The sequence below is a fragment of the Crinia signifera genome, chromosome 4 (assembly GCF_055691185.1).
Source record: "Crinia signifera chromosome 4, ASM5569118v1, whole genome shotgun sequence".
In the NCBI taxonomy this organism is placed as follows: domain Eukaryota; kingdom Metazoa; phylum Chordata; class Amphibia; order Anura; family Myobatrachidae; genus Crinia; species Crinia signifera.
This window is the reverse complement of record NC_139220.1, coordinates 195,133,891-195,160,521: the sequence shown is the minus strand read 5'-3', so window position 1 is coordinate 195,160,521 and position 26,631 is coordinate 195,133,891. Positions and strand designations below refer to the sequence as shown.

The following is a 26,631-nucleotide window of genomic DNA, read 5'->3' as shown; positions in this document are numbered from 1 at the left end:
GTGTGTGTGTGTGTGTGTGTGTGTGTGTGTGTGTGTGTGTGTGTGTGTGTGTGTGTGTGGGATTTTATTGTGTTTGAATATAATGTTCTTGCTATTATTGTTAGTAGTAGTAGTAGTTGTACAGTACAGTAGTAGTATATGTGATTTCAGCAAAATAATTATTTATAGTTTATACTATCCTAAATTGGTTAATTGCTGTATAACTCATAAATGGGATAAGCGGCCTTCTGGTATGTATTTATCTATGTTGTGCATGTGTACAATAAAGAAATTAGATTCATTTTCTAAATAAACCGATGGATGTACATCTCCTTATATATTGTACACCTAAGTTGCTGTAGTAGGGAGGTAAGAAATATGCAGGGAAAGTAGCTGTTAACCTAGAGAAGATGTTATTACTGATGTGGGAGGGAAGCTCCAAGAGGGAATGTGTTGCTACCAGGTGGATCCACAGTTGTGGTGGAGAATTTGTTTCTGCAAGTGTACAACGGTTCTGTAGTTGAAAATGGATTGTTAGAAGAGGTCAGTACACCTTCATTGTACAACTGGATTATCACTTTTCTTGTCCGCCACATTGTATAAGCTAACTTACGCAGTTGTGTAATTATTATTATTAACATTTTTAGACCTATTTAGCATTCTGTCTTTCTTTTCCTTATTCTTTCTAATGTGATAGTTTACCCGATTTCTGCTCCTACACCATGGCGCACACTCCCACTTACATGTCTGTTAGAGGGAACATTTTATAAGGCTTGTAACAAACAGGAAACTGCTTTCAATTTTTTTTAAATAAACTTTATTCTATATTACAAATAGTTTGTTTTTTTCATTTGTTTTGGACTGCAAAATAGGAATGCATTATATTTACATACACAGGTATACAATTAATTATAACAAAGTTACAGAAGCTTGCCTTTACCAAGTTACAACTCTTTTTCCAATTTAAATAGTATATTTAAACCTCCAATCTAATATGCATTTTTTATCTCTTTGAGGCTCTCAGTAACACTGGACTCTAAAGATATGATTATACAGGTGGAAGCTTTATCAAAAAACATAATAGCCAATAGGATACCTTCAGTTTGTATGGGGTTCCTAGAAGAGTGTACATCAGAATTCCTGGTCAGAATAGATATTGATGTGCAGATTATGCCCCAAATTTATATACCATATACAATACTTTGTCAGGAGCATCACAAACAGGGCGTCTGTACATACTGTGTGCAATAACAATATCAATTAATAAAATATGTCAGGAAGACAACAGAACAATGACAGAATCATTGTTAATGTATCCATTTATTTTATGTATACTCTCAGATTGTGGAAAATAAATTTTGTTTTAGACACCTCTCAAGCTGGAAGACGCTTAAAAGATCGATCTCAAAATTGGCCACAAAAGACCATTTACTGAGCCAAGGATTTTAAAGACTACAGTCCTTCATAGAGTTTTTATCACTCTACAGTAGATATATCTACTGTAGAGTAGTACATTTTAAGTACCTGGTTATAGAAGTATTGAATAGAACACCATATACTACAGTAAATATTAGCACTATCCCTCATATATGTAACAATAATATCGGAGCACAGCATTACAAGGAAGTTGTCCGCAATTTATATGAGTGTATCCTACACTTTATTTTAATCAAAATGTTTAGCCATAGGGGTAGTATCCAATGAGCCAAGGTAACGTACAGCAGCTAAAAGAGCCCCCAGTGACTATCCAATTTTCCCAGATAGCCAGGGTTTACAGAGGATTATATATATAATCTGTCTCAAGCAAGCAAAGCAGAATCCCTGATATCCAGCCCTATAAGCCCCATTTCTCCGCAATAACACATAGGTCCAGAAACTTATCAGGACATTATTCGGACAAATAAAGGCTATAATTGATAGCCAGATAATGACGATCACAATATTGGCCCCATTTTTTTTGGGGGGGGGGGGGGGGGTGGGGCATACAAATATTGCGGCTAATACTGTGTATGCTAAAACTGTATTGATAAAAGGTAATTAATGAAGTAATAATTCAAATTAGCATTACTGCATGATCTGATGATCTGTAAGACCACTTATATAGACTCAGATTACAATTATAATTTTAGTTTATAATTTTTTGAATTTATAATTATAACTTTAATTTAGAAAACCCTCATGACAATACTTTTGGGTGTAAATTTGGGATCCATTTACACATGTGTTGACTTTTTAAATAAAACTGCATCAGTTCTTTTGTGTTACTGAATGTACACAAAATATAGATACTGTATAAAAGTATGTTATTTCATTTTGTAGACATATCTGTTTATACAGCAGTGTGACAATGACAAATTGCTAATTAGGATCAGCAAATTGTTTTGCTACAATCAATTTTGTTATCTTTTGATTTGGTCAAAGCTAGACGCTTTGGTGGCATTTCTGCCAGTGTTGTGGTGCGCAATTAGCTGAGAATACTGTACATTTATGTAGTCCAAATTCAAGTGACCAGCCAACCATTAAGCCATGCAAAGAACTGCTGCCACACTAAAAGGAGTAATGTTATGGGGTTCCGTTACACTGTGCATTCGGGAATCTTCACATTATTTACCAATTAAGAACAAGGACTATGTTTGGAGAATTTAGATCATTTTAAGCAAAAATAATATTTAATATATTGATGTAGATTAGATGTTATATTCATGAATCAATGTAAAACATGGTAAGAAATTATATCAGGGTGTCATCATTATTATTTCAGTTATATAAAATAACATGACACAATAATGCACATTTCTTTCCAACAATTACTTGAACAAGCAAATGGCAAATCTAAACTGTTAAATATTTTTTTTATATTCTTATTATGAATATAAATATATTGATATACTTTTACTTACACAATGTACATTACATTTTCAATAACCAATATTTTTATGTAAAATTGTGGCAGTGTTTAAATAAATAAAATACCCTAAACACAATGTGCATATCTATGTACTCATGGATTTCCAGATCTAGACCGGTTGGTGTTTGTTGGAAGCAAATGTTGTTTCTTGTAAAGGGAAAATCCAAGTGAATTGGGGGTCATTCCTTACTACCCATAGGCTAGGTTCAAAAATGGAGTTATATGCAAAACAAAGGTGATTTAAATGACATGCAAGCCTTATGTACTTTGGAGAAAATGGCATTTTTACAAATGTAATACATCTTTTAAATATTATCAAACTAAGTATTTTAGATGAAAGATAGAAAACTTGAAATGAATCAAATTTGTGGCTTTTACAATTAAAAAAAATTGGAACTATTAAATACATTTTCTGGTGGATGTTTCAAACACTGGGACGCAGGGTCATAGGGAAGAGTATTGGAGTGCCGCATGGACCCTGCATCTGACTAGGATACCTGAAACGACATCCTGCAGCTATTAGCCCTGCTATAGTGAGGCCTAAAAGTAGTGCATTTTGTAGTGTGTACAGCTGTCCAGATTGGCTGCCCAGCTCTACAATTTGTTCTGTTGGTGGCCCCAAGCCCTTGCATGATGTCACAGGTGCAAAGGTGTCATGCTCTAGTGCTTAGACATACACATTTGCAATATGTGTGCATTAATTATGAGCTTTTGAACTTCATGCCTTTGCAAGTTCATACATTTCTGTTAGTAAGTATTCCATAAACAGCAGAAACATTAGCTATGAAATATGTTACAGATGACTGACTGTATTTTTAATTTACTATTAATTAACTGGGCCTATACACTATATAGAATTGGTTATAGTGTTTAAAAAAAAATAAGTTGGTAGGTGATTTTGTAAATGTTAATATGTGTTACACCTGTACGAACTCCTGTATGCATTTAAAAAAATTAAGGAAAACACCAGGACAAATACATTTGAACAGTAAAATTGATTCTGCATGCTAAACAATTATCTTTTCTGTGAAATTATGCAGCCACTGTATATATATTAGGTACATATCTAATGACATGTTACTGCTGTTAATGTAAATACAGTGAACGCACAAATACTGTGCTCTTCTAATACAACATTATTCTTATTTTAAAGGAATCAATATTCTAATTTACGCCTTAAAATGAACTATACCTTCAAATGCTAACTTAGTCCAATCATTAGCTCACTACTGTAGTTCACCATTATCACTCAAACACTAAACAGATGATACCTGGAAACACATATTTCTATGGGATCATTTGAAAGTTTCCTAAACTTTCACCAAGGAGCCTAGAATATAAGCCCTTTTATTCAACTGTTCTTTTGGATAGCAATGGTTTTGGTGAACAAAAAATTAGAATACATTTTCAGACCAGGAAACATGATAGTGTGTTATATTGTTTTACCCCTGCTTGCTATTATTTTTTTGATATTCCCATTCATTTGCTATTTTTGTACAATATGCTTCAATGGTCCCATCTACAATTTACAGTAGGAATAAATTTAACAATCAGCTTTCAAAAAATACCAGCATAACCAATATGTTATTCACATAGCCTAGATTAGGACCTCAACCATTGTATTTATTTATGGGCCATATAATTGTTCTCCATAAGGTTAAATATTTAGCAGCGGATTTAGGGAATAATGTGCAGCAAGATTCAACAGGTCAAATTGCTCTATATATTCATTTCTTAAGCCCCTTTAATTTTGCAGTCTTTGATAAAGATTCCACCTTAACATAGAATATAGTCACATGACAAACCACTCGGATCAATGCTTTCAGGCACACAAAAACAAATAAAATATAAAAAAGCAAACAACTTAAAAAGGGAAGTATAAGGAATAAAATGGGGCCACATACACATCATCAGCATGGCTTTAGTTGTCTCTCAGATCTAACTGTTTTAACATGCGCTATTTTCAATATAAAATAAACTGAAAGCTAAGGTATATGCCCCTGGAACTCCAGTGCAAACACCCTAAACCTTCACAGCACAAGCCTGGCACAACCCAAGGCAGGAAAGAAGAATTCATAAAAACAAAAACATAAAAAGTAAAGAGAATAAGATGGGAAGCTTTGAAGCTCACGATGGTCAACACGAAAAATTACATTTTTCTATATGTACTTATTTTGTTTTTAGATTTTTATTTGTCTGAGGTTGCCATTTAAAAAAAATGAAAAAATATGTACCATACAAACAAATATAAGCTAAACTTGATTGAATTAGATAGCATAGTGGTCTACTTGTGTTCTCTCTGTACAGCTGTGCAAATTCCATTTTTGACTCATCTTCCAACAGTTCATGTGAAACATCTGGACTGGATCAGACACAAATGCAAACATGGTTGTCCTTGCCATTATTATCCTCGGGAGGGTGAGAAGAAAGCCTTTGAGTTGTGACAATGTCATGCCACCATAACCTTTGGTTTTGTCTACAATTCTTTGAGTATGTTGCTTCTTCTTCCCCTTGCTAATTGTAGTAGCCAACCAATGCTCCAGGTTCCAGTTAATGGCATTTATAGTTCTAAGCCACCAGCCAATTCCAAGCAAATGCTATAAAATGTTCAAATAAGGTGCATAAGGGATTAAGTGCTCTCAACAAAAAATAAACATAAACCAATGGTTGTTTACTATCATCTTTCAGCTTGTGCCAAATTAAATCCATTCTAGCATATTCCATTATTTGAGCTATATGTAATTTATTTTAATTAAAATAAGCAGCTTTATCAATGCTTACACAATAGGAAGATTTGTAACGCTTTGTTATCGTCTCACAATGATAGACGAATTTTACCATCTAAAATACTGAACTGTCAATTCCATAAGATTACAAAAGAAGTTAGAATAACATTGGAAAGAAGTTGGAATAACCTGGAATTACAGTGCAGTAGCCTTAAAATTAGTAACTTGTTGTCACTCATGTTGATTGCATTTACAAGCAATGCTAATTTTTCAACAGGTGACATTATCTTCTGTCATTCCGAATAAAAATTGTGCTGATATTCTGTTTTTATTTATTATTTTTTGCATGATTATTGTAATTTTGTGCTCCTTATTCCAAATGGCAGTTTCAAAAACATCTGATGGGCATTTATAATTCACATCTTCAGAAACATGTGTAATCCTTCTTAGGTGGAATAATTAAAAATGTTGTTTTACTATCTTATATTACTTTTCAGGGTTTACTGTGAATTGTGCTAACAAGTATTAAACTGTTAAATGCAGTTTAGAACAGATTTCTGCTGTTTGTATCATTTGAAATGAAGACTTAATTATTACCTGCTGATAAGGTCATGAACCGCAGGCAAATGCATTTAAAATGAAGTTTTGTATACTAATTTAGGATGCGCACATTTAAGGAACACAAATTAATTTCAGGAAAAATATGAAAATGCCAATGAGAAGTGCTGCACATTTAACAACATAACATCTATTGGGGTTTGGGATGGACATGTCCATTAAAAGTTGTCCGTTCATGAAATCACTGTTTCTGTATGTGGTAACAGGAACACTTGTATCTAGAATGTAGAGTTTCTGTATAACTATCTTAAAGATCCATCAATATGCATATAGAAAGAAATCTACATTGCTGATGTACATTTGAACTTAGATTGTATCCGACATTTTAAGGTACATGTACGATAAGTTACAGGGAAATGACAACTTATTAATGAAAAGGATGGAAATGAAAAGACCTTAAAATAATAATAACAACTTCATTCTTCTAATGCCCTCTAAAAGATTAAAGAAGGGTTTTCACATGTTCTTTTTCATGCTCCATGTTTGAAGATTTGTATTGAGTTACAATTCAAGTTATTTTGTGGGGATATCAATAATGCCTTGTTTTCCCAAAGAAGAACTCCATTGTGTGTGTTGTTTGTTACAATGCATTAATACTAGGTTTATGATCCATCCATACCAAGTCAAAGAAGCTACAAGCAGCACAGCAGAAAGGACTTTCTTGCTTCCCATACTGATACGGATGAGTGTTTATCGGTAATAAGAATGTTTTGCATTCCAAAGTTATCCACTCTTTAATCTCCCTTAATCCACTGGACATTTTGCTATATCCATGAGGTTCATAGATGCAAGAAGAGGAAGCAGAAGACCCTGCATCCAGCCAACCAGAACTTGCACTTGGTAAAGATGACAATCTTGACTGAGGCACGGCTTGGTTTATCCCTTCCAGGGTGACCTGGAAGAACAGTTTTCAGCTGTCTATACTCATCAGGGCAATGACTTGTTCTAATTTGTAGGCAATTTTTTGTTTTCCAGCTTGGTCATCTTGATCTAAAGCTGTTAAAATCTGTAACAAACATATGAAAAGGTATTTAGGCTACACATTCAAAATAAGCCATAAAACAATCATTATGATTTTGATTCTTCAACTATTGTACCATTTATTTAAAGGATACATAATGATACAGTAAAACTTATTCTATAAATCCTATTTAGAAAACATATTTATTACCTAACTAGTTTAAAACAGTTAAAAACAGTTTAATCTTCAGTTATTCTGATTGAATGATTTACTATTAAGACACTATTATAAAGTCATTTTCATATTATAGTGAACATATTCTAATGCCTTTTGCCCACTTGTTCAGATACATAATATAGAGTTAGCAAAACCACTACAGGTGGGCCAGATTTAAAATGTGCAGAGATTTACAGATGTAGCCAATCTCGTGTTTGTCTAGATAGCGAATAGTGTGCCCACGATCAGACACATGGCTGCACACATCCATAAAGAATGAATGGTGCACACGTGACTATTCAATGCTACTGTACTATGAATAATCACATGCTAATATGCTTGCTTACTTGCACATGTATAGTGGCAATGATAAGAGTGACTACAACTGTAAATTTGAGAAAGGCAAGGTTTGTCCAGGTGCAATTTTTTTTTGTTTCTTGCATTGCTTTCCATTAAAAAAAATAGTCCACATACAAACAAAGATGCAACATTGAAATTTAGATAACAAATTGACCCGCTGGCAGCAGGAAGGGAAATTAACAGTACTCCCTGTAACCACTTAAACTTTGTAGATTTCACCAGATACTCAGTTTACTTCTAGAAAATGAGAGAGCATTCTACAGTGAAAGTGGTGCAGCATAAGTTAAATTTGTCAGATGAGAATGTTATACCTTAGCCTAGTAAGTCATAATAAGGAATAATTAAATGAACATTATTGCTAAAAAAAACTAACTGTTAAGCAGTATAAACAGTATAAAGTAAATTCCATTGGAAATTCCATTTTGCATTTGGTGAACTTGGACAATAGTCCAATGGTTCCCAAACTTTTTTTAAACTATGGTGCCCTAGAGTATCAGATTTATTTTCATAGCACCCCTAAGCCTTACATTTCTTATTTACACATTTACAAAAAATATATACAGTATAATTAACTAACTTATGTTTATATGTCATTTGTATGTTTAATTATGTGGTGAGGTATAAGATGTGCATCTGTTTGTAGACATGTTTTAATATTGACAGCCACCAGCACTGACTTTGTTTGTTAAACCTTAAATAATTTGAATTAGTCATGGACCACCAATACAAGGCACCCCTGCAAGTGTCCCAAGGCAACCCAGGGGTGCCATGGCATACAGTTTTGAAACCACTGCAATAAGAGGTAAATGCATCAAGGCTTCTAAATATGAAAATAGGTGATGTAGCCCATAGGAACTAATCAGATTCTGATACAACATTGAACGATAGTCACTTATAATTATTTCTCTATTGCAAACATGGAATGAAATGTGTTTATAGAGTTGTACTCATCTTTGCAAGCAGTATACTTCTATGTAGATGCTTGGTTTGATTACCATCTTCATCATAATCCGTGTGCACTTACACTAGCCCTATCCTTGGTACAAAAAACCCCATGATAAATCTGTAAACAGGGAAAGTAGGTCTACAAGCCAATTGGGCATAGCTCACAACTCCATGAACATGTTAAAGACCAGTTTCAGTTACAACTGAAAAGGTTATAAAATGTATATGACTCTGCAATAGATGTACTTGTTTATGCCTATTTCCGCACAACATGTTCTCTGCAAATGGGCATCCTTTCAACCCAGCATGATGTGTATGAAAATGTAATATGCTATAATAAAACATGTTTCTAAGAATCTGGTTTCCAAGTTTTCTATCGGTAATAGAGACTTTTTTTTATTTATTTGTAAGTCAGGCATTATATACAAACTATGCCTTCCACTATCTTAAAGGAGAGTGTCCAGTATCTGCTGCATACTATTTTCGTACTCAGTTCCACTGGCCCTTATAGAATCCACTATATGTATTGAAATCTGCTCCCTATTGATCCTGATACTATCTGGCTAAAGTTTGCGGTCCATTTGGCGCTCTGATATCCCACCTGTCACCTCTCAGGATATCTTAACCAAACATTTAGCTAAAACAATGAAAACCCTACACTGCAATGTTCCAAGAGGTACACTTGAAAACTCTACATTGGGCGTACATTTGACAGGCGCTATGTAAATACTTTGTGTTTCTATACAGATATAATAGATATAACTTTATTAAAATACTGCAGTTAAGTTTGGGCATTCTTAGAAAACTATAATGTACAGGTAATACTCTAAACCAGTGGTTCCCAAACTGTGTGCCATGGCTCCTTGGGGTGCCTCGCGACACTTGCAGGGGTGCCATGGATTGGTGGTCCAGGACCAATTAAAATTATTTATGATAAATTATTTATGGACAAAACCAGTGCTGGAGGCTGCCAATCATAAAATATGTGTACAATCAGAAGCAAATCCTGCCCTTTACCACATAACTGAACGAAAGAATCACATATTAACACAATCTACTTTATTTTTATATATATATATATATATATATATATATATATATTTTTTTTTTATTTTTTTTTTTGGGCCTAGGGGTGCCGTGGAAAAATTATGATACTCTAGGGTGCCATGATTCAAAAAAGATTGGGAACCCCTGCTCTAAAGCATTATAAATAATAGCACTATATTTTGAGTAGTATCACTACTAAAGCTACTGTAACATGATTTTTTTTTTTAGCTCGAGAAAAATTAGGACTGTGGAATAGATCAGCTAATGAAAAGCACAGTTTGCAATGACTAATTATATTGTGGCAAATGTCTTGCAACACTAGACAGTACTGGATTCAAAGGGAGTACAAGTGTCTCACAAAGAGATAGAAAAGCAATGCAGTGACCTAGTGGTAATGAGATTAATTCATCAACACCCAGATAGAAGCTTCTGAACAAGATGTCCTGCAATCCGATTTGCAGTGGGAAATAAAATAGTAAGGAATCTTTGTCAGTGCCTATAAATGCTATTGTTTAAAACACCAAAGAAACATAAGAGAATTATAAGAACAACTTTCTAGTCGGGTATTATTTACATGTTTATCGAGTGCTACATCAAACCACTAGTAAAAATAAATAATTATCTTTTTAGTGTTTTCAATGCTTTTTTAATTACAGTATTTAAGATTCACAAAATATTCATTATAACAACATTTTGACATTTCCTAACATGTGCAGATTTCATTGCTGAATTTGAACATATATATTTTTTTATTTACAACGCTTTTCCAATCAGCCTCTGATATTAGGATTGTGGTTCCAATTATGTAGTCATGATAACAGTTAAAGTGTATGAAATGTAAAAAATAAAACACCATGTTATTGAAAGTGTACCGTAAACTTCAATTGGATTTTTTACAAGCTAAGATAGCATAATGCTTATTGCTACTGTAGTATGGAGATGTCAACTAACACATGTACAATCTTTTATAAATATTTCCTAAGTTCTACCCAATAAATAAATACAATAAAACAAAACTAGACACAAGTTAATTTACAACTTCAAAATGGCTGCTCAGCACAAATATAAGGCACATTTCCAGTATGTGGAGGCTCCTCCCAAGTGTAGAGAGGGCCAAGAACCTTGATGTTTACTTAGCAGACCCCTGAGAGTCACAGTGTTTCGTTGAGCACACTGGGGCTTCTTAAATGCTTACTTGCCTGATTTTGAAAACTACTGTAGTTTCAGGGAGATTATGGAGAATAGTAGAATGCACCATGCACGTATATTCTACTTCTCATTAATTTAGCACATTCTAGAACATCTAATCTTCAATAGAACTCCCCTTTGTAAATGTACACCTTCCTTTTGAGGCTGAGGATGAGAACAGTATGGAGGACGATGTGAGGGACTGCCTCTACCCTTGCAGACATTTTCTTTGGCTTTGCTCACTCCTCTCCCGCAACCCACCCCAGTCCCAGACTTATAAATGCACAGTTCGGTTTACTGATGGGGCAGGGGAATCCAGGGTCTTTGTGGAGTTAAGTGGGCAGTGGGAGAGGTAGGTAAATATACTTAAATGAGCTGTCAATACATGACAACAGAAAGACTTTTCTTTCTTAATTGTCTTAAAATATGATATCTATGCTCATATAATCTATTTGCACTGGGAACCCTATTTTTTATTGGGATTGGTGTTTATCAAGTAAAGATGTCAAAAGTACAGGAGTCTATCTCCGCAGTCTGGGATTAAGCAGTAGCTAAAAGTCATTTCTACCAGATGGGTAGCTGTGCGTTATGGGATATACCATGTGGGCTATTACTGAATTTTATTTTGTACCATAATGTCTTGATCTTGCCAGAAACTGCTTGGAAACTGAACTTTAAATGTTATTGTAATATATTTCCATAAAAGCTATATTTGCAAAATGGATGTATATTATCTTATACATTCTACATTATCACTGCGCTATCTGTATCATGCAAAAGGACAAGGTGGAATCCTATGTTGTGCATAACAGGTAGATGGAATAACAGCTATCACTCAATGATAGTTACAGTGCATTCATTTCAACTGGATTGATTGTGCTACAGTGTTATTGTACCTAATCCAATATCAGGCAGTAACTTGGATGCACGGAGGGTGCATATGTGCAAAGTGATGCTATGCAGTTTGCTCTGCTATTGTCAGCTGTTGAGCTGGCAAACAGATATCAGCAGCCAATTAATTTCCCTCAGCCAATAATTAAGTAAGTTTTTAATTAGAATGAAGAATTTCCTGCTAGATTGGAGATGGGCTGAGCAATGAGATGTGTTGTGCAATGAGATGTATCCTGCCATCAAGCAGGGAAAGCCATTAACGCTCAGGGATTAGAACTCTCAAGTTAGATTTGACTTTGCTGGCTGCATAAGAAATTATCCCAGCATACGAATGACTTAGTATCCAGAGGATCATTATCATAAAGCATACAATATGTACTATTATCTGCCTGTGTCACTTCAGCAGTATGTATCCAAGCATATTTTTGTACAGGGTCCATATGTTTTCTTAATTTCTTTGTTGATATGGCGATGGCTCCCCAGATGTTCCATGTCAGTCTCTGATGCTATGCTCATCACAGAGCTGGCATCGCTTCATAAGTTTGTCTCCTTTCCCAAGTGCTGATACAATGTTAACCAATAACAGATGCCCTGTGCATTGATCTCGGCTTTAAGATTCCCAGATCAGCGGTGCGAGTAGATGAGACTGACGTTTAAGGTGCAGAATGACTCCTCAAATGATCATTAGTTATGCCTACTAAATAGTCACAGACCTTGACATAAATAAGAACATTCTTTTTCCTCTTTACTTGTAAATAATAAAACCCATTGCATGCCGAGGACTGTTTTATGGATCAATAAAAAGAAGGTAAAAATAGAAAACTAATAAACCCTCTACAACTGTTTAGTAAGAAGGCACACATGAATTCTGATAACTATTCTGTTTTATACAGTATGTTTTACTGATCACACGTAATAAGCATTCAGTGTGCAAAACTATATTTTATATTATCCAATTTTCTCATTTCAGGTGTTATTTTACATATCACATATACTTATTTTACTTTATTAAGTGTGAGCACTGGTCATTGGAAACAGGTATGAAATGATTAAGTACTATATATTGACTAATCTAAATCAAAACCATGTTTGAACTGTAAAATAGTATTCCAACTACTCGGATGGGTTATTTTGTGACCAAATGTACAGTATAAACATCTCTATTCTAAAATACAGTAACACAGTAACATGTAACATAGTAATTAAGGCTGAAAAAAATACATTAGTCCATCAAGTTCATCCTATCTAACTTGTAACTACTGACTTGAGTAAGTCATATCTATAGGATTCCCTTAGTGTCCAAAAAAGCATCCAGGTTTGATTTAAATTCATTAACAGTAGTTGTTATAACCACCCCCACCGGCAATAAGTTCCAGAATTTACTGCTCTAATGGTGTAGAATCCAATTCTTAATTCAGCATGGAATTTATTTTCCTCGAGGGTTAGTTTTGCTACCTTTCTTCCATGTGGGTACTACATTAGCTATGTGCCAGTCCCTTGGTACCGTCCCCGAGTTTATTGATTCCTTGAATATCAGATATAACGGTAGTGCTATGACAGAACTCAATTCTTTTACTATCCCAGGATGTATTTTGTCCGGGCCAGGAGCTTTGTTACTAGTTAGGTTCTGTAATCTATTTTTGACCATTTCCTCAGTCAAACATACAGTTTGGGAGCAATCAAGAGCCGAGCATTTAATCTGTGGGAAATCTTCTGAAGATTCTTCCTTTGTAAATACCGAAGCAAAAAATTCATTGAATAATTCCGCTTTCTCTTTTCCTTCTATTACAAGGGTACCCTGCTTATTTTTTAGTGGGCCAATATTTTCCTTCCTTAACCGTTTCCCGTTTATATAACTGTAGAACTCTACAGTAAATACTTGACTATATTACAGGATTTACTTATGGTGATCAATAAAACATGTTAAACCGCTCAAAATACCTTCAAGGCATGAATTATTTGAATCATTTCCAGTTAATGCATTATAACATGATAACAATCAGTGGTGGATTGTGAACTAATAGTGGCCCTGGAAAATGTTGCCTGACATGGGCAGCACCAGAGGTGTAACATGACATGTGGCTATAACAGCATCTCTGGATGGCGGAGTTTCTGTACTGCAGAAATGGAATAACAGAATGAATGGGGACAATACAGTGTAGTGGGATGTCTGTCATGTGGGGCCACATGTCAGCAAACTAAAAATGTCTTGTGGTACTTTATCACACTCTGTATTTTCACTGTGGGGCCTATAGCCCATCCGATCCTGAAAACAATTATCTAACTTTTGAACTAGGGGTCTGCTCAAAACACATTAGCCTACCTTCTGATTTAAATAGTGCAGGATATTTGTAAATAAACTGAGTTGTAGGAAAATAAATTCATATAAAAATACCCCCGCAAAAAAATGTATGTATTGACTATATATATTACAATAAAAATGAAGCATAAATGGGAACCTTAATGATATACTGTTGCAACACATCTTACATTTCATAGTTATTCTCTTTTTCCAAATACCATCCATCACCACCAATTTTGGTATATAATGCTCCTTGTTTGAATAACACCATAGATTTACAGTTGGATGTAACAATGCATGGATTAAGATACAATATAGTGGTTTTTATCTTACCTCTTCACTGTACTTCCCGACGTAGGAGTAGATCTCTGAGAGCGAACTCATGGTGTTAAACTCATTCATGTGCATACGAGATTGCTCTGCCAGATAAGCGTTCATGTCTTGGTCACTTATAGCTGGCATTTTGGCAATGTCAGAATAGTACCTTAAAATTAAACAACACACAACAAACATTTATAATCAACAAAAGAGATAAGGTTCAAACAGAGGAATTATAACATGGGAAACTGAAACCCAGACTACAATAGTTACTATAATGTAACTGCTCCTAACATGCACAGAGTTATTCATTTGCATTCTACTGTATATGTACTGAGCTGAGATTACACAGAAAGTGTAGAGTACACATAAGAACCTGGTAGCGCAAGTAGACTGGAATAGATTAGTTCAGTGTCTATTTACAGTATGTATTTATAAACTAATGTATTTATTTAAAATATATTTGAAGCAATTAACATTTTTAAATGATTAGACATTTTGTATATATTAGATTTTTTGCCAACACTAATTATTTGATTTCATATTAATAGAAGAACCGTTGCATAAAATTGATGTTCTAGCAATATAAATTGGTAACATTCTAATTCATAAGAACCTGATTATATGTTATTACATTCCTAGGTGATAAAGATTAATATAGCAATACCAATAGGACTTATTTTATACATTGTTAGTAGTTGTAGCTTCTAACAGTCAGGACCTCTGGGATTAGACCGTACTATACTGACCACATATTATATCAAATAAAACTTCTTATATTCCTACTTACTGTATGTAGCTCAACAGGAATTGTAGAACTACATGTATTACATCAACATATGATACATTTCCAATGCTGGTGACATTGCTTGAACATCAATGAACCTGAGTTACCGGCCATGTGTGAACATTACTCCTGCCTGAACTTATAAAGGGTTCCTCACAGATATTGCTAGGGAACAAGAAAAAAGATAGGAAACATCTTCACGATCTTGCTGATGATAGATGGATTTTTGTTCTCATGTCTCTGGACCTTTAGGTAACTAAGGGACAGCTGAGGCAATATAGTGTATAAAAAAAAAAAAACTTGCATGTTGACTAGAAAAGTGCCCCTTTATATTATCCATAACTCATTGCTAAAATACCAAATGGTGGTACATAATGCACCATCAGATAATCTATCTATCTTTTGGAGGATGCCCGGTATCAGGTTCTGGAACACCTTTCTTAAAATAGCACCACGGATGGAAGAATTCAGTGATGTTTCTCATGATTGTCTAGCCAACTAAACACATAGGACATGTTAGATCATTATTTCAATCACTATTCTCAAGCCACTGCACTAATTATTCATTTAGCAAATGTTATTAGTGGATGAATGGAATCTGACTCTTAACTATGAATATTCGATCTTCATTGTATTACATTCCCTTAAGATTTTTACATCTTTTGACTCATTGAGGAATGTTGTCTTCGCTATGTCCTTCATCCCTCGTGTATTTCCTGTTTGAGCGGACGTAACATGAGGAAGGCAATCAGTCATTGCCATTCGCATCTGTGCTTTGCTGTCAACTAGTTAATTAGACTCAATCATTTACATATTTAATTTTTTCATTTTGACATTCTGGGCACCAAAGTGGTAGAGGATGTAACATGGTACATGAATTTATAAACGTGAGTAAAAGACTGAGATACTAGAAGCGTTGACAGGCATCCTATAAACATCACAGTGGCACATGCTGTGTAAATAGACATATCAGAAGGTACAGTATAACAACTGAATATGTGCCTGCTATACAACGGAAGGAAGTAGTCTATCTTATTACTGACAAATACATTTTTAATTACAGTATGTAAACATATTCTAGATAAGGTCTAAGAATAGCTCTTAATCAGGATGGGGGAATTAATGGAATATCTATATCTCAACCCATTGAATGTATCGTCTACACAATACAGTATATATGCAGTATGGAAATGTTTATCAGCAGGAACCCTTAGTTTATATAATAATACAGAACACAATAATGTCAATATTATTACTGAATGAGCATCATAGACCATTTTTATACAGTTTATAGCGTTCATTCGAGCCCCCCACTAGAATTCTATAGTTTCTCTTTCCTGTGTGAGGTGTCGCTCTGGTGTGTCTAACACACTCTGGTCTGTATTTCAGTACTGAGATACAGACCAGGTTGTTCAAAAAGCACCACAGCAGAGAGCAACACCTCAGGCAGATAAAAGAAACTGCATGGGTTGTGACGTGTGCAGAATGCTAGAGTGAGCACTACAGTGTGTACAAAGGGACTGAATTCAGACCTGCTCGCTTAGCAGCGAATTTGGTCCCTCTGTCGATGGTGGGGGTCTTCACATGCATAAAGGTGCTAATGCGCATGTGCAAACCCCCGCACCAAGCGCCTTTGGTGAAATTTTCAATTGCCATGTCGCTCGCTGCCTGATTGACAGGCAGGGGCGTCCCAGGGTGAACATGGGCGTGCCCACAAAAACAGTATGCGCACCAATAGAAACACTGGGTGGGCCCCACGGTATGCTCAGTGCGGGCGGCTGACATCATATGATATCACTGCCCGCCCCCAATTTGCAGATCACCGTGCAGCCGAAAATAAGTCCTGGGCTACTTTTTGGCTGCGAATAGAGGAAAAATAATTTGATGGTATGTAACCATCGAAGGATTTCCCTGCTGTGTGGGCGTTTGCGAGCGGATGTGTAAGTATACAGATCCACTCACAGCGTAGTGAGGGGATTCGGGCAGCAGGGGGCGAGCGTTCACCTGCTCAATAGGCTCTGAATATACGCAGCCTAGCGAGCAGCCCTGAATTACCTCCATAGTTTCCATATAAATAGAACAGAGCAGTAGCAGCAAGTCAAATGTCAGTGTACAAGAGTCTATGCTCAATGGGTGTGTTTAATAACATCAGTGACTTTACCCGGCATACATAGAATGTAAGCACAGCTTAAATGTTCAACAAAATATTGATTAGGTGAACGCTGTGATAAATGCAGTTGAAATAATTATGTTAGCTTTGCCATAAAATCTTTTTCGGATTAAAAAAAAAGAACCTTCATTTTATTGTTTACAGTTTCCATTGTGTTATTCACTGGTGCTCCTTTCACAAGAATACTCCCATGTATTATTTCTATAAGCCTTGTTGACAGCTGCATTTAGCTTGCTGTTCTGGAAGGTAAAATATTGAATTCCAGTGCAGTTCACAAGCACTAGACTGGCAATCACAAGTTTGAAAGTTCATTTGTATTCAAGAATACACATCAAGCCCATGCTGGAATTAGCAGCCTATGCTTTGATTCTGTGATAGCTTGTACAGGTGGGAAAACAGCAGTAAGAAAAAAAAATCACTATTTCCTATTTTTAATGTAAAATTGTAATAAACGCCAACTGTGATTTGTGCATTCAATAAAGAGACAGATCTATTACATGGAGCTGTGTTGAAAGTTTGCATTTTTGGTAATCAGGAATCTTTCAAATGGAATGTAGAGAATAATTGACATTATACTACATACTGTATACTGTAGCAAAATGGCATTGCAATCGCATGTATGTGCCAACACAATATGTTTAACAGTGCACCAAACGCTGTCTGCATATTAGACGCTTAGAAATAGCAGATGGGTTAGCATGTGATTTCACACCTTTTATCAGACCAGCAGTTTGCGACATACAGTATGTACATAATGAGCATGCTTACAATAAGTCCTTATGCATGGCAATGTAAAAGAAGGAATGACTCTCTACCACTTTCTATATTTAATCTCTTCCACATTTGCAGATTCATTTGATGAGCTTGTTGCCGGGCAACTTGCACCATCAACTAGTGTGTGTGGATGGAATATATCAACCCCTGGAGAGAGTTAAAGCAGAAAGAGACAAAGTACTGACCAATCAGCATCTAGATGCCATTTTACAGGCTGCATGAGTGTGAGTCAGACTGAGAAAGTGACAAGGAATATTGTATATTTAGTTTCCCAACATCTGCGGCCCTAACTGTGCGCAGTTTGTATATTCTCCCCTTGCTTGAGTGGGTTTCTGCCACGTACTCCGGTTTCCTCCCACAATCTAAAAATATACTGGTAGGTTAATTGGCTCCCAACAAAATTAACTCTAGAATGAAAGTGTGTACATGTACATGTGGTAGGGAATATAGATTGTAAGCTCCACTGGGGCAGGGACTGATGTGAATATTCACAAATTCACTGTAAAGCGCTGTGGAGTATGTGTGCACTATATAAATAACATGTAATAAATAATAAACTATCCACTTTCACCAAGAGTAACATTCATTTTTGAGCATGTACTTATTGTTCATCAACAGTACCAGATTTTGCTAGGCATCGAAGTTGGCTTATAGCATTCCTGTCCCTACACCCCTGCAAGTGTACACAATGATTATTGTATTAGTCATACATGTACATGTACATTAGTCATACATGTGCATGTACAGTTTACAACTGCATTTGAAAGTTATTTCTAAAACACATGTATTCCCATATCCAGTTATCAGATACATGTACAATTACAATTACAATTGAAGTCTTTCTTACAAACTCACCTTTCTACCCAGTTTTTATAACTTGGGATGTCCTTGGCATAGAGAAGTTTGTTGGAAGGTGAATCCTTGCCTAAACGGTGCTCAGAAGTTGAGCATGAGTCCATAAACGTCTGAGCAACCACAGAAAGACAAGCATCAGTAATGCTGTTCTTGTGGATATCAAAGACAAACTGAGGGTTCTTGATGACATTCACCCAGAATCTCAACGGCAAGCTAGCAAGAAAAACAAACAATATCAATATTTGACAAATCTTTATTTAATTACAATCGTAAAATTATTTGAGCAAGAATGTTCTGATTCAGAGGTCACATACATAAGTGCAGTGCTTTTAGGACTATGTTATACAAGTTTGCGGGTTGTACTGGGAAGTTCTTGGATTAGTTGGCTAAGATAATGCAGTGTGTGCAGTTACAGAATTTGCATATTCTGACGTGGAGGAACTAAAGAGAGGCTAGTTGCAATTGTGAACCTCATATAAAACTTACACGTACACACATTATTTCGTTTTGGCAGTAACATACAGATGTGTCCACTTACATCTAACCTCCGTGTGCGTTAAACAGCTTTTCTTGTTATGCCCTGCTGTGGCTTGACATTGGTATTGACAAGAGTCTTTCCATGTGTCTTTCTCTATTATAAAGTATGTGCATGAAGCGTAGCATTGTGCGTCCTATTTGCATTGTTTTGTAAATAAATAAGACACCTTTTAATGGAGAAAAAAAACACAAAAAGACACACAAAAAGATCCCTGGCACTACCGAGTCACACAGAGCTCAAGCGTTATGTGTAACCTGACTTGTAGCACATTCAGGGCCGGTGCCACCACTAGGCAGCTTTAGGCATTTGCCTAGGGCCAGCCACTGGAGGGCGGAAGATAGGAGCAGGAGGACCCACTGGATGGAGGTGAGCGCCAACTCTCCCCCCTCACCCAACGACCCCCCGAGGGCGAGCGCCCCGAATGATGCGGTGGGGCACGCGCTGCTTCCCCCGGCACCATCCCCCCATGGAGTGATGCAGTGGCGGCCCCATCACGCCCCCCCCACATGGTGGAGCGGGTGTGCACCGGGCCTGGATGGAGGTGAGCACTGGTGCCCCCCCCCCCCGTGGAGCAATACGCCGCATCACCTCACCCGGCACCCAGCACCATTCCCCCTTGGACTGCATTAACATATCCCCCCCCCATGGAGCGACGTAGCGGCAGCCGCATCACCCCCACCTCGTTCCGGCCCTGAGCACATTAAAATAACATAAAGAAATAACATACATTTGGATACAGACATTTGAAATCATATTGGGCTAAAACATCAGAATCTGAAAATTAATTTTAATGTTAAACTAGAATGATAGGTTCAAATAAAGCTGTTTTATTTATTTTTTTTGTGTTCATTATTTACTACTAGCCAGTGTTTTGTGTGTTAGTGTTTAGTAGTGCAGCAGTTCTATACCCTAGGATTATTAGTAAGATAAAGAAGTACATTGTTTAACAACAACAACAACAATATTATAATAAAAAAAACTCCCATGAATACAGGTCAGAGTGGAATTATATAATGCTTAATTAATTGCAAGCATTATGTTAATTCCCTCTAACCTGCATTCATAGGTTAACCTCTATATCTATATCCTTATGTCCAACTTGCAGCTATTAAACAAGGCCTTTCTAACCTCTACAGACATCAAGCAGAACAATAGGACTGCGGGATTCTTCCTGTCACTGGTGACACTGAGCTCGATCAGTACACAACAGTGACATGTACAGTACACACAGCCTGGGCACCAATAAGTGTCTGACTAATGAAGCATTAGCATATTATTAACATTATCTGCGCTTTTAATCTCAAACTGATTGCAGCCACTCAGGCTAAATGAGCAGGAGGTTTATTTGAAGGGGTGGAGGGAGGGGAGAGAGGAAATGAAGAAATTATCTCCAGGCAATCAGATTAAATTAACTTTGACTCGCTTCTTATAGACCTCCTCATCAATGAGCCTGCAATACAGATCTCAGTAAGCCGTTGATCACAGGAGAAAATACATTGTCATCCTCAATCACTAACGAATGGTGATGATTGGCCATGTGAGATGCAGATCTTTCCAATTCACAGCTCCGCCTCCAAGTTGATTTAAAACTTAAGAAATGGATTCCTGTATAATAGTAGCATTATAAGTACATTATGCATGTAGAAAATGCATGAAAGCTGCTGTATAATTTATAGATTATCTGCTTACAGCCAAGGCACAGAAAATTAGAGCCCAAATTTCACTGTAACATCTGGATTTCAATTTCATGTTTTCATTGGTGTCACTTTTCAGGGTAGATTGTAATTTGTGGAATTGAGCAGGTTGGAGACTACCCAGAGATGCTGCATGCACCCTGGCCATGGAGTGTAGATACATATTTGTAGTGAGAGGGAACAGTGGGCGTTATTCAGGGAAGGATGTCATTTGTATGCAACATAGCAATTTTTGGCTACTATGCATTTGTATAAATCGCACTGCACATGTGCAATTAAGGGCCTAACGGGCCTGGAGCTGAAAATGTTCAAGGACCTATTATGAGAAGTACAAGAGGAGGTGAGGCAGGCATGTAGAACCCATACACTATAAGCCCCAGTGTCTCCTTAAATATATAAAAGTACAACAAGTGCAGAAATGTGTAAAATAAGAATTCAATTTTAATACTTATGATTTATGGCCAACCAGCCATGTGGTCAGCTGGTGTCAGTCTGGTGATCACTCTCTCATGATGATAGGCCAGTTTTTATATGGAGGCCTGGAGCTGTGGATCCATCTGCCCCTTTGTTAATCTGACCCTGGCTGTATTGATTTTGAAGCGGCAGACCCAGCGTATACTAGCCTACTCTCCCATGGATCCTATGGGAGACACCTGATATTTGTGTACTACCCCCCCCCCCCCAGGCCCAAAAGAGTGGTCACCCCTCCCGCATTTACTAGGGCAGAATAGGGAAATGAATATATAAAGTATAAACTTTATATCCATCCTAACAGAAGGAGCGGAGCCTAACTAAGCAGTTGTATTACAGTATAATTGCGTTGTTTTAGCCACTCCCCCATGCAAATAATATCTAATCGTGCCAATTTTCAAGTGAGGGGGTGTGGTCTTATTATGCAATCAGCCTGCCCACACCACTGCCCACCTGCTTCTCCTTCCCGGGCATTTCTCAGAGGAGAATTTATAACTGTAAGCAAGTATGAGGAATTACTTGCAAAGTGATTGACACTCTCTGAGTGCTTGTGAAAGGTAATGGTGGAGTTGCAACTAAAACGCTGGTGCATTCTGTCCGATTATATCCCATACACAGTAACCATGACTCTAACTCTTCCAACAGCAGCCTAACCCTGATGTCAACATTCCGAGAGGGTCACCATGTTGCCTGTCAAAGTTTTAACATTGTCAACAATACAACTTTTGACATTATGAATGTTATTGTTGACCTTTTCACTGGGTAACTGTGTGCGTGGGGTGAGGCAGAGACTTTTCTTTCGTACTAATGTAGTTTTAAGTTTATAAATTATGTCAAAAATACAAAGAACATACAAAAAAATCTTATTTTTATTATTCTAATCATTTTTATAGTAAAAACTCTGTAGTAAAAAGTCTATGGCAGGTGAGGCAGTGCCTCACCTGGCTACCTTTCCTGGACAACTCTTATAAAAAAAATCAGCGAGTCTCCAGCAGTGTATACTGCTGCACATGTGTATAATGCTGGTATGTACCCCATGGCTCATATATTGTGTGCAAATGTGGCTCTGGTACTTGCCAGGGATTCCCTAGTGTAACCCTGTCAATGTCGATAACCGCAGCTCTTCTCACTTGCAATCGTTCATCTGTTCCAACTACAAACTGCCCCTGGTAGTACGCACACAGCTCCTTTGCTTCCCTACAACTGAGCTATATTGTGTATTGAGAATGGTGCTGCTAATTGTTACCTGTGCTTTGTTTTTGTTTTTCAGTTATTGGGGCAGATGTATTAAGCATTAACAAGAGATAAATGCAAGGAGGATAAGGAGAGATAAACGTCCAGCCAATCAGCTCCTTACTGACTTTTTTCAAACACAGGCTGTAACATGGCAGTTAGCAGGTGATTGCCTGGACATTTATCTCTCCTTATCATGCTTGGATTTATCTCTTTGTTAAAGCTTAATACATCTGCCCCATTGTGATGTTAAGTTTTCAGAACCCTGTATTGCCCTAATGTGTGCCACATGTACAGCGATACAAACTACTTATGGCGCATTATAAATAAAATGTAATAATAATAAAAAACCTTAAACCTAACAAGGAATGTAACATGAATGGCTTATTTAGTAAAATGTTATTGATAGTAAAAAAACATACAGTCTACCCCACTTACCAATTGCTCTTCCATGTGTGTCGAACATGGGGATCATGAATATTATGCTTGTCTGCTTGCTCATCCAGGAAGTCAAACATATACTTGATGGCAAGAGGAAGAGCGCTGCCTCGATGTGCCGTGCTAAATATGGTCTCAAACAAATCATCTACAAACTTCTGTAATGTTCCCTGCAACAAAAAGAGAAAGACACCATAAAAACATTATCAACGACGTGAACTAATCATTCACCCCTTTTTAGTTATGGTGATATACAATACTAAGCCTTGGCATTAAATAATCTCAATGGAGATAAAAGGGGATATCCCATTAGCAACTGTACATTACCGCTGCATATAGGTTTGCCAGGGGCTATCGTATTGGCCCGATGCCAGTGTCCTTATTTCCAATACTGGCACATAAGATAGTGAGGCAGTTGTATTAATCCTAAAGGTGGCCATACACACGCAGATTTATCTTCAGATCTGTCTGGTTGGAACAAAAACCTGGTTATGGATGAGAGCAAATGACAGTTCACTGGAAAACTGACAACGTGTCACTCATCCATAACCATGTTTTTGTTCCAACCAGCCAGATCTGAAGATAAATCTTACTAGTGTATGGGCACCTTAAAGAGATAAAGGGAAATGCGATAAAGCACCAGCCAATCAACTGTCATTTACACACAGTTGATTGGCTGGTGCTTTATCTCCACTTTATCTATTCTCCAGTCTTAATATATCTGGCCCATTATGCTTTTTGTGCATAATGTGCCATATGTACCGAAATTTCCCATTACCAGATTTACTATGGACCATATGGTGCAAATGGTGAAGTTGAACCAGGTTCCACAAAATGGGGCTCTGCCAAAATACAGCCATGGTGCTGATTTCTGAATGAGTTTTATCATATGCACTAAGTATTAAAACTTGCTCCAGCTAATCAGCTCCTCCTGGACCTGTCATGTGTTTGAAAAATGACAGTTGTGTTTTGTTCTGGCTCTTTTTGTATGTTTATGCTATAGATGTGTTCTCCCATCATTGCAGCAGTTGCGCCAAACAGTACCTCTCAGCATGAGATATCCCGTGAGACTGCTAGCATCGGGCGTCTTTTTTTTGTGTGCATATTTACAAATGTCACAGATCAAATTAATCATCATAGTCTCCTAGTGCATCCTAGTCACCTCCTATAGGCCCAGTAGAGTTGCACAGGATTGGCAGCTTACTGCACCAGGCATCTGACGTTAGGCTAGATGTATGAGGACACATCTGTACGTAGCAGTTTCCCAAAACTTTTATCAAAAAACAGGAAAAGCTGTAATCACGTATGAGCTTTATTCTGGTACAATGTTTGACTGCTAATTGAGATATATATGTACGTTATGGCTTAATAAAAAATAAAATAAAATGATGTACCAAACAAAAAATGGTAATCAAACTGTTTTATGAAGATGAAATATAATTTTTGGGTACAGCGATGGAATTAATTTAATTAAAGCAGCATTTTGACAACACCTGCCTGCAATATGCAAGATTTAAGGATATGAATATTCTAGTTCAGAACACACCTGCACTTTGTGAATTCCTTTTGCATACCATTCAACCAACAGCATGCATAACAGAAATATTTTTTATTTACTGTATTTCTGCATATATTTTTGGAATGTATTTTATATATAGTAAATGAAGTGTACTCTGTTCGCAGTTTTACTCATAGTTGGAGGATAAAATTACTTAGGTCAGGACACTGCAAAGAGACTTTGGGAGTATACAATTAGGCACGATAAAACATTTGTTTTGAAACACAAACTCCGTGAAACCTGTTCGTTTCACGGCCGCCTTAGGCAGGTGAAATTGAATCCCAAATAACTCATGGCTCCTGCCATCCTATCAGAGATAATTGGATAGCCCCCATGGACACAATTACCCGCAGGAAATTACAGGTAATTAAGTACCCCACTTTTTCTATCTTCTGAACTGATAATATGGGTTTTCAAACTGTAGTTGTTTTTGTCACTCTTATTTTTAACTATAAACATTGGCGGCTCTTACATCTGTGGTGGATGGGGGCTGCTGCAATGCTACCCCCACTCCGCTGCCGGTCCCCGCCGCCAGTGCCTATGCCTGCTGTTCCCCACCGCTGGTCCCAAACCCCCATCGCGGATGCAGGACCAGAGTATGCAGAGTAGCTTCTTCGGTACTGTGCATGCGCTGGCACAGAGCCTCTATGGGCTGCTTTGGCAGCAGTCCATATTAGCATATTCACAGTCCCATGTCTGGCCCATGCTCATTATTGTCCTCTGTACTGCACATGCGCAGAACCCATTTTTATGGGCTGCCTCTGCAGCAGCCCATAGAGGCATCCCAGAGGGAGGGAACACCTCCCAATGGGACTGCCTTGGGTGACTGGCAGGTCAGACTCCAATAGGAAGTCACTGCCAGTCACAGTGAAGCCAGTGCAGTCTCACAGACTGCATCTGGCTTTACGCAGTGGTAGATTTTACCTGAGGGAGGCTGCAGTCCTGCAGCCCATAGGTAAAAACCGACACTGACTATAAGCATATAACAAAAACATGAAATAATATGGAATTCTGACACTGGCTGGGCCTGGTTTTACGTTAACCCATGGGCCTAGCATTGTGATGCATAGTGGCCTAACTAGAGGCTTGGAGGCCCCCTGCAGCTTGTGAGACAGCAATGATAACCACTGTTTCACAGTGCTGCCATTAGCACCACTGAAATAAGACCTTGGGTGAGATGTAATAGGGTGTGATTTTTTTTAGAACATGCTAATTTTTGGTAAACAACAAGCGAATTTGCAAGTTTACCAAAAATCGCACATGATATGGTGATATTTTAGCTGTCTAAAAAAATTGAGCCCTATTACTTCTCGCCCATCATCGAAAGAAGGTTATCTCTAATGAGAAACTAAAAATATGTATGGTTCCTCTATATTAATTTATTCACAGATCATTAGGCTTTAAACTTTTTTGTACCAAATAAAAATGTACGCTACTAAAAGGAGAATGATATCATTAAGATAAATCCAAGAAAATATTAAGTCATAGCCTCTGGAGAATTTAAAGGCATTGACGTACATATACAGACCAATTTATGGATATAAATAGGAAAAAATTGTAGAAACACCCCTCCCTTATGTGTGGAGATATGTCAGACACGCGGATTAATCGGGATTAGACGTTTACTAAAAAAACTAAATTGTCTTATCAACAG

The 26,631-nt window shown here is 37.0% G+C and overlaps 1 protein-coding gene across 2 annotated transcripts in view; it reads right to left on the bottom strand.

Moving 5' to 3' along the window:
* Positions 1–1,941: 1,941 nt before the first annotated feature.
* The window catches only part of PLXNA4 (plexin A4), a 602,161-nt gene continuing 577,471 nt past the window's right edge, over positions 1,942–26,631 (bottom strand). For both annotated transcript variants that reach the window (XM_083183332.1, XM_083183333.1), the window contains exons 29-32: positions 23,420–23,589; positions 19,046–19,258; positions 14,475–14,625; positions 1,942–7,237 (exon numbers count right to left, since the gene is read on the bottom strand). In XM_083183332.1, the coding sequence (XP_083039458.1) occupies positions 7,142–7,237; positions 14,475–14,625; positions 19,046–19,258; positions 23,420–23,589 (630 nt within the window). In that variant the 3' untranslated portion in view covers positions 1,942–7,141. The remainder of the gene's footprint in view (positions 7,238–14,474; positions 14,626–19,045; positions 19,259–23,419; positions 23,590–26,631) is intronic.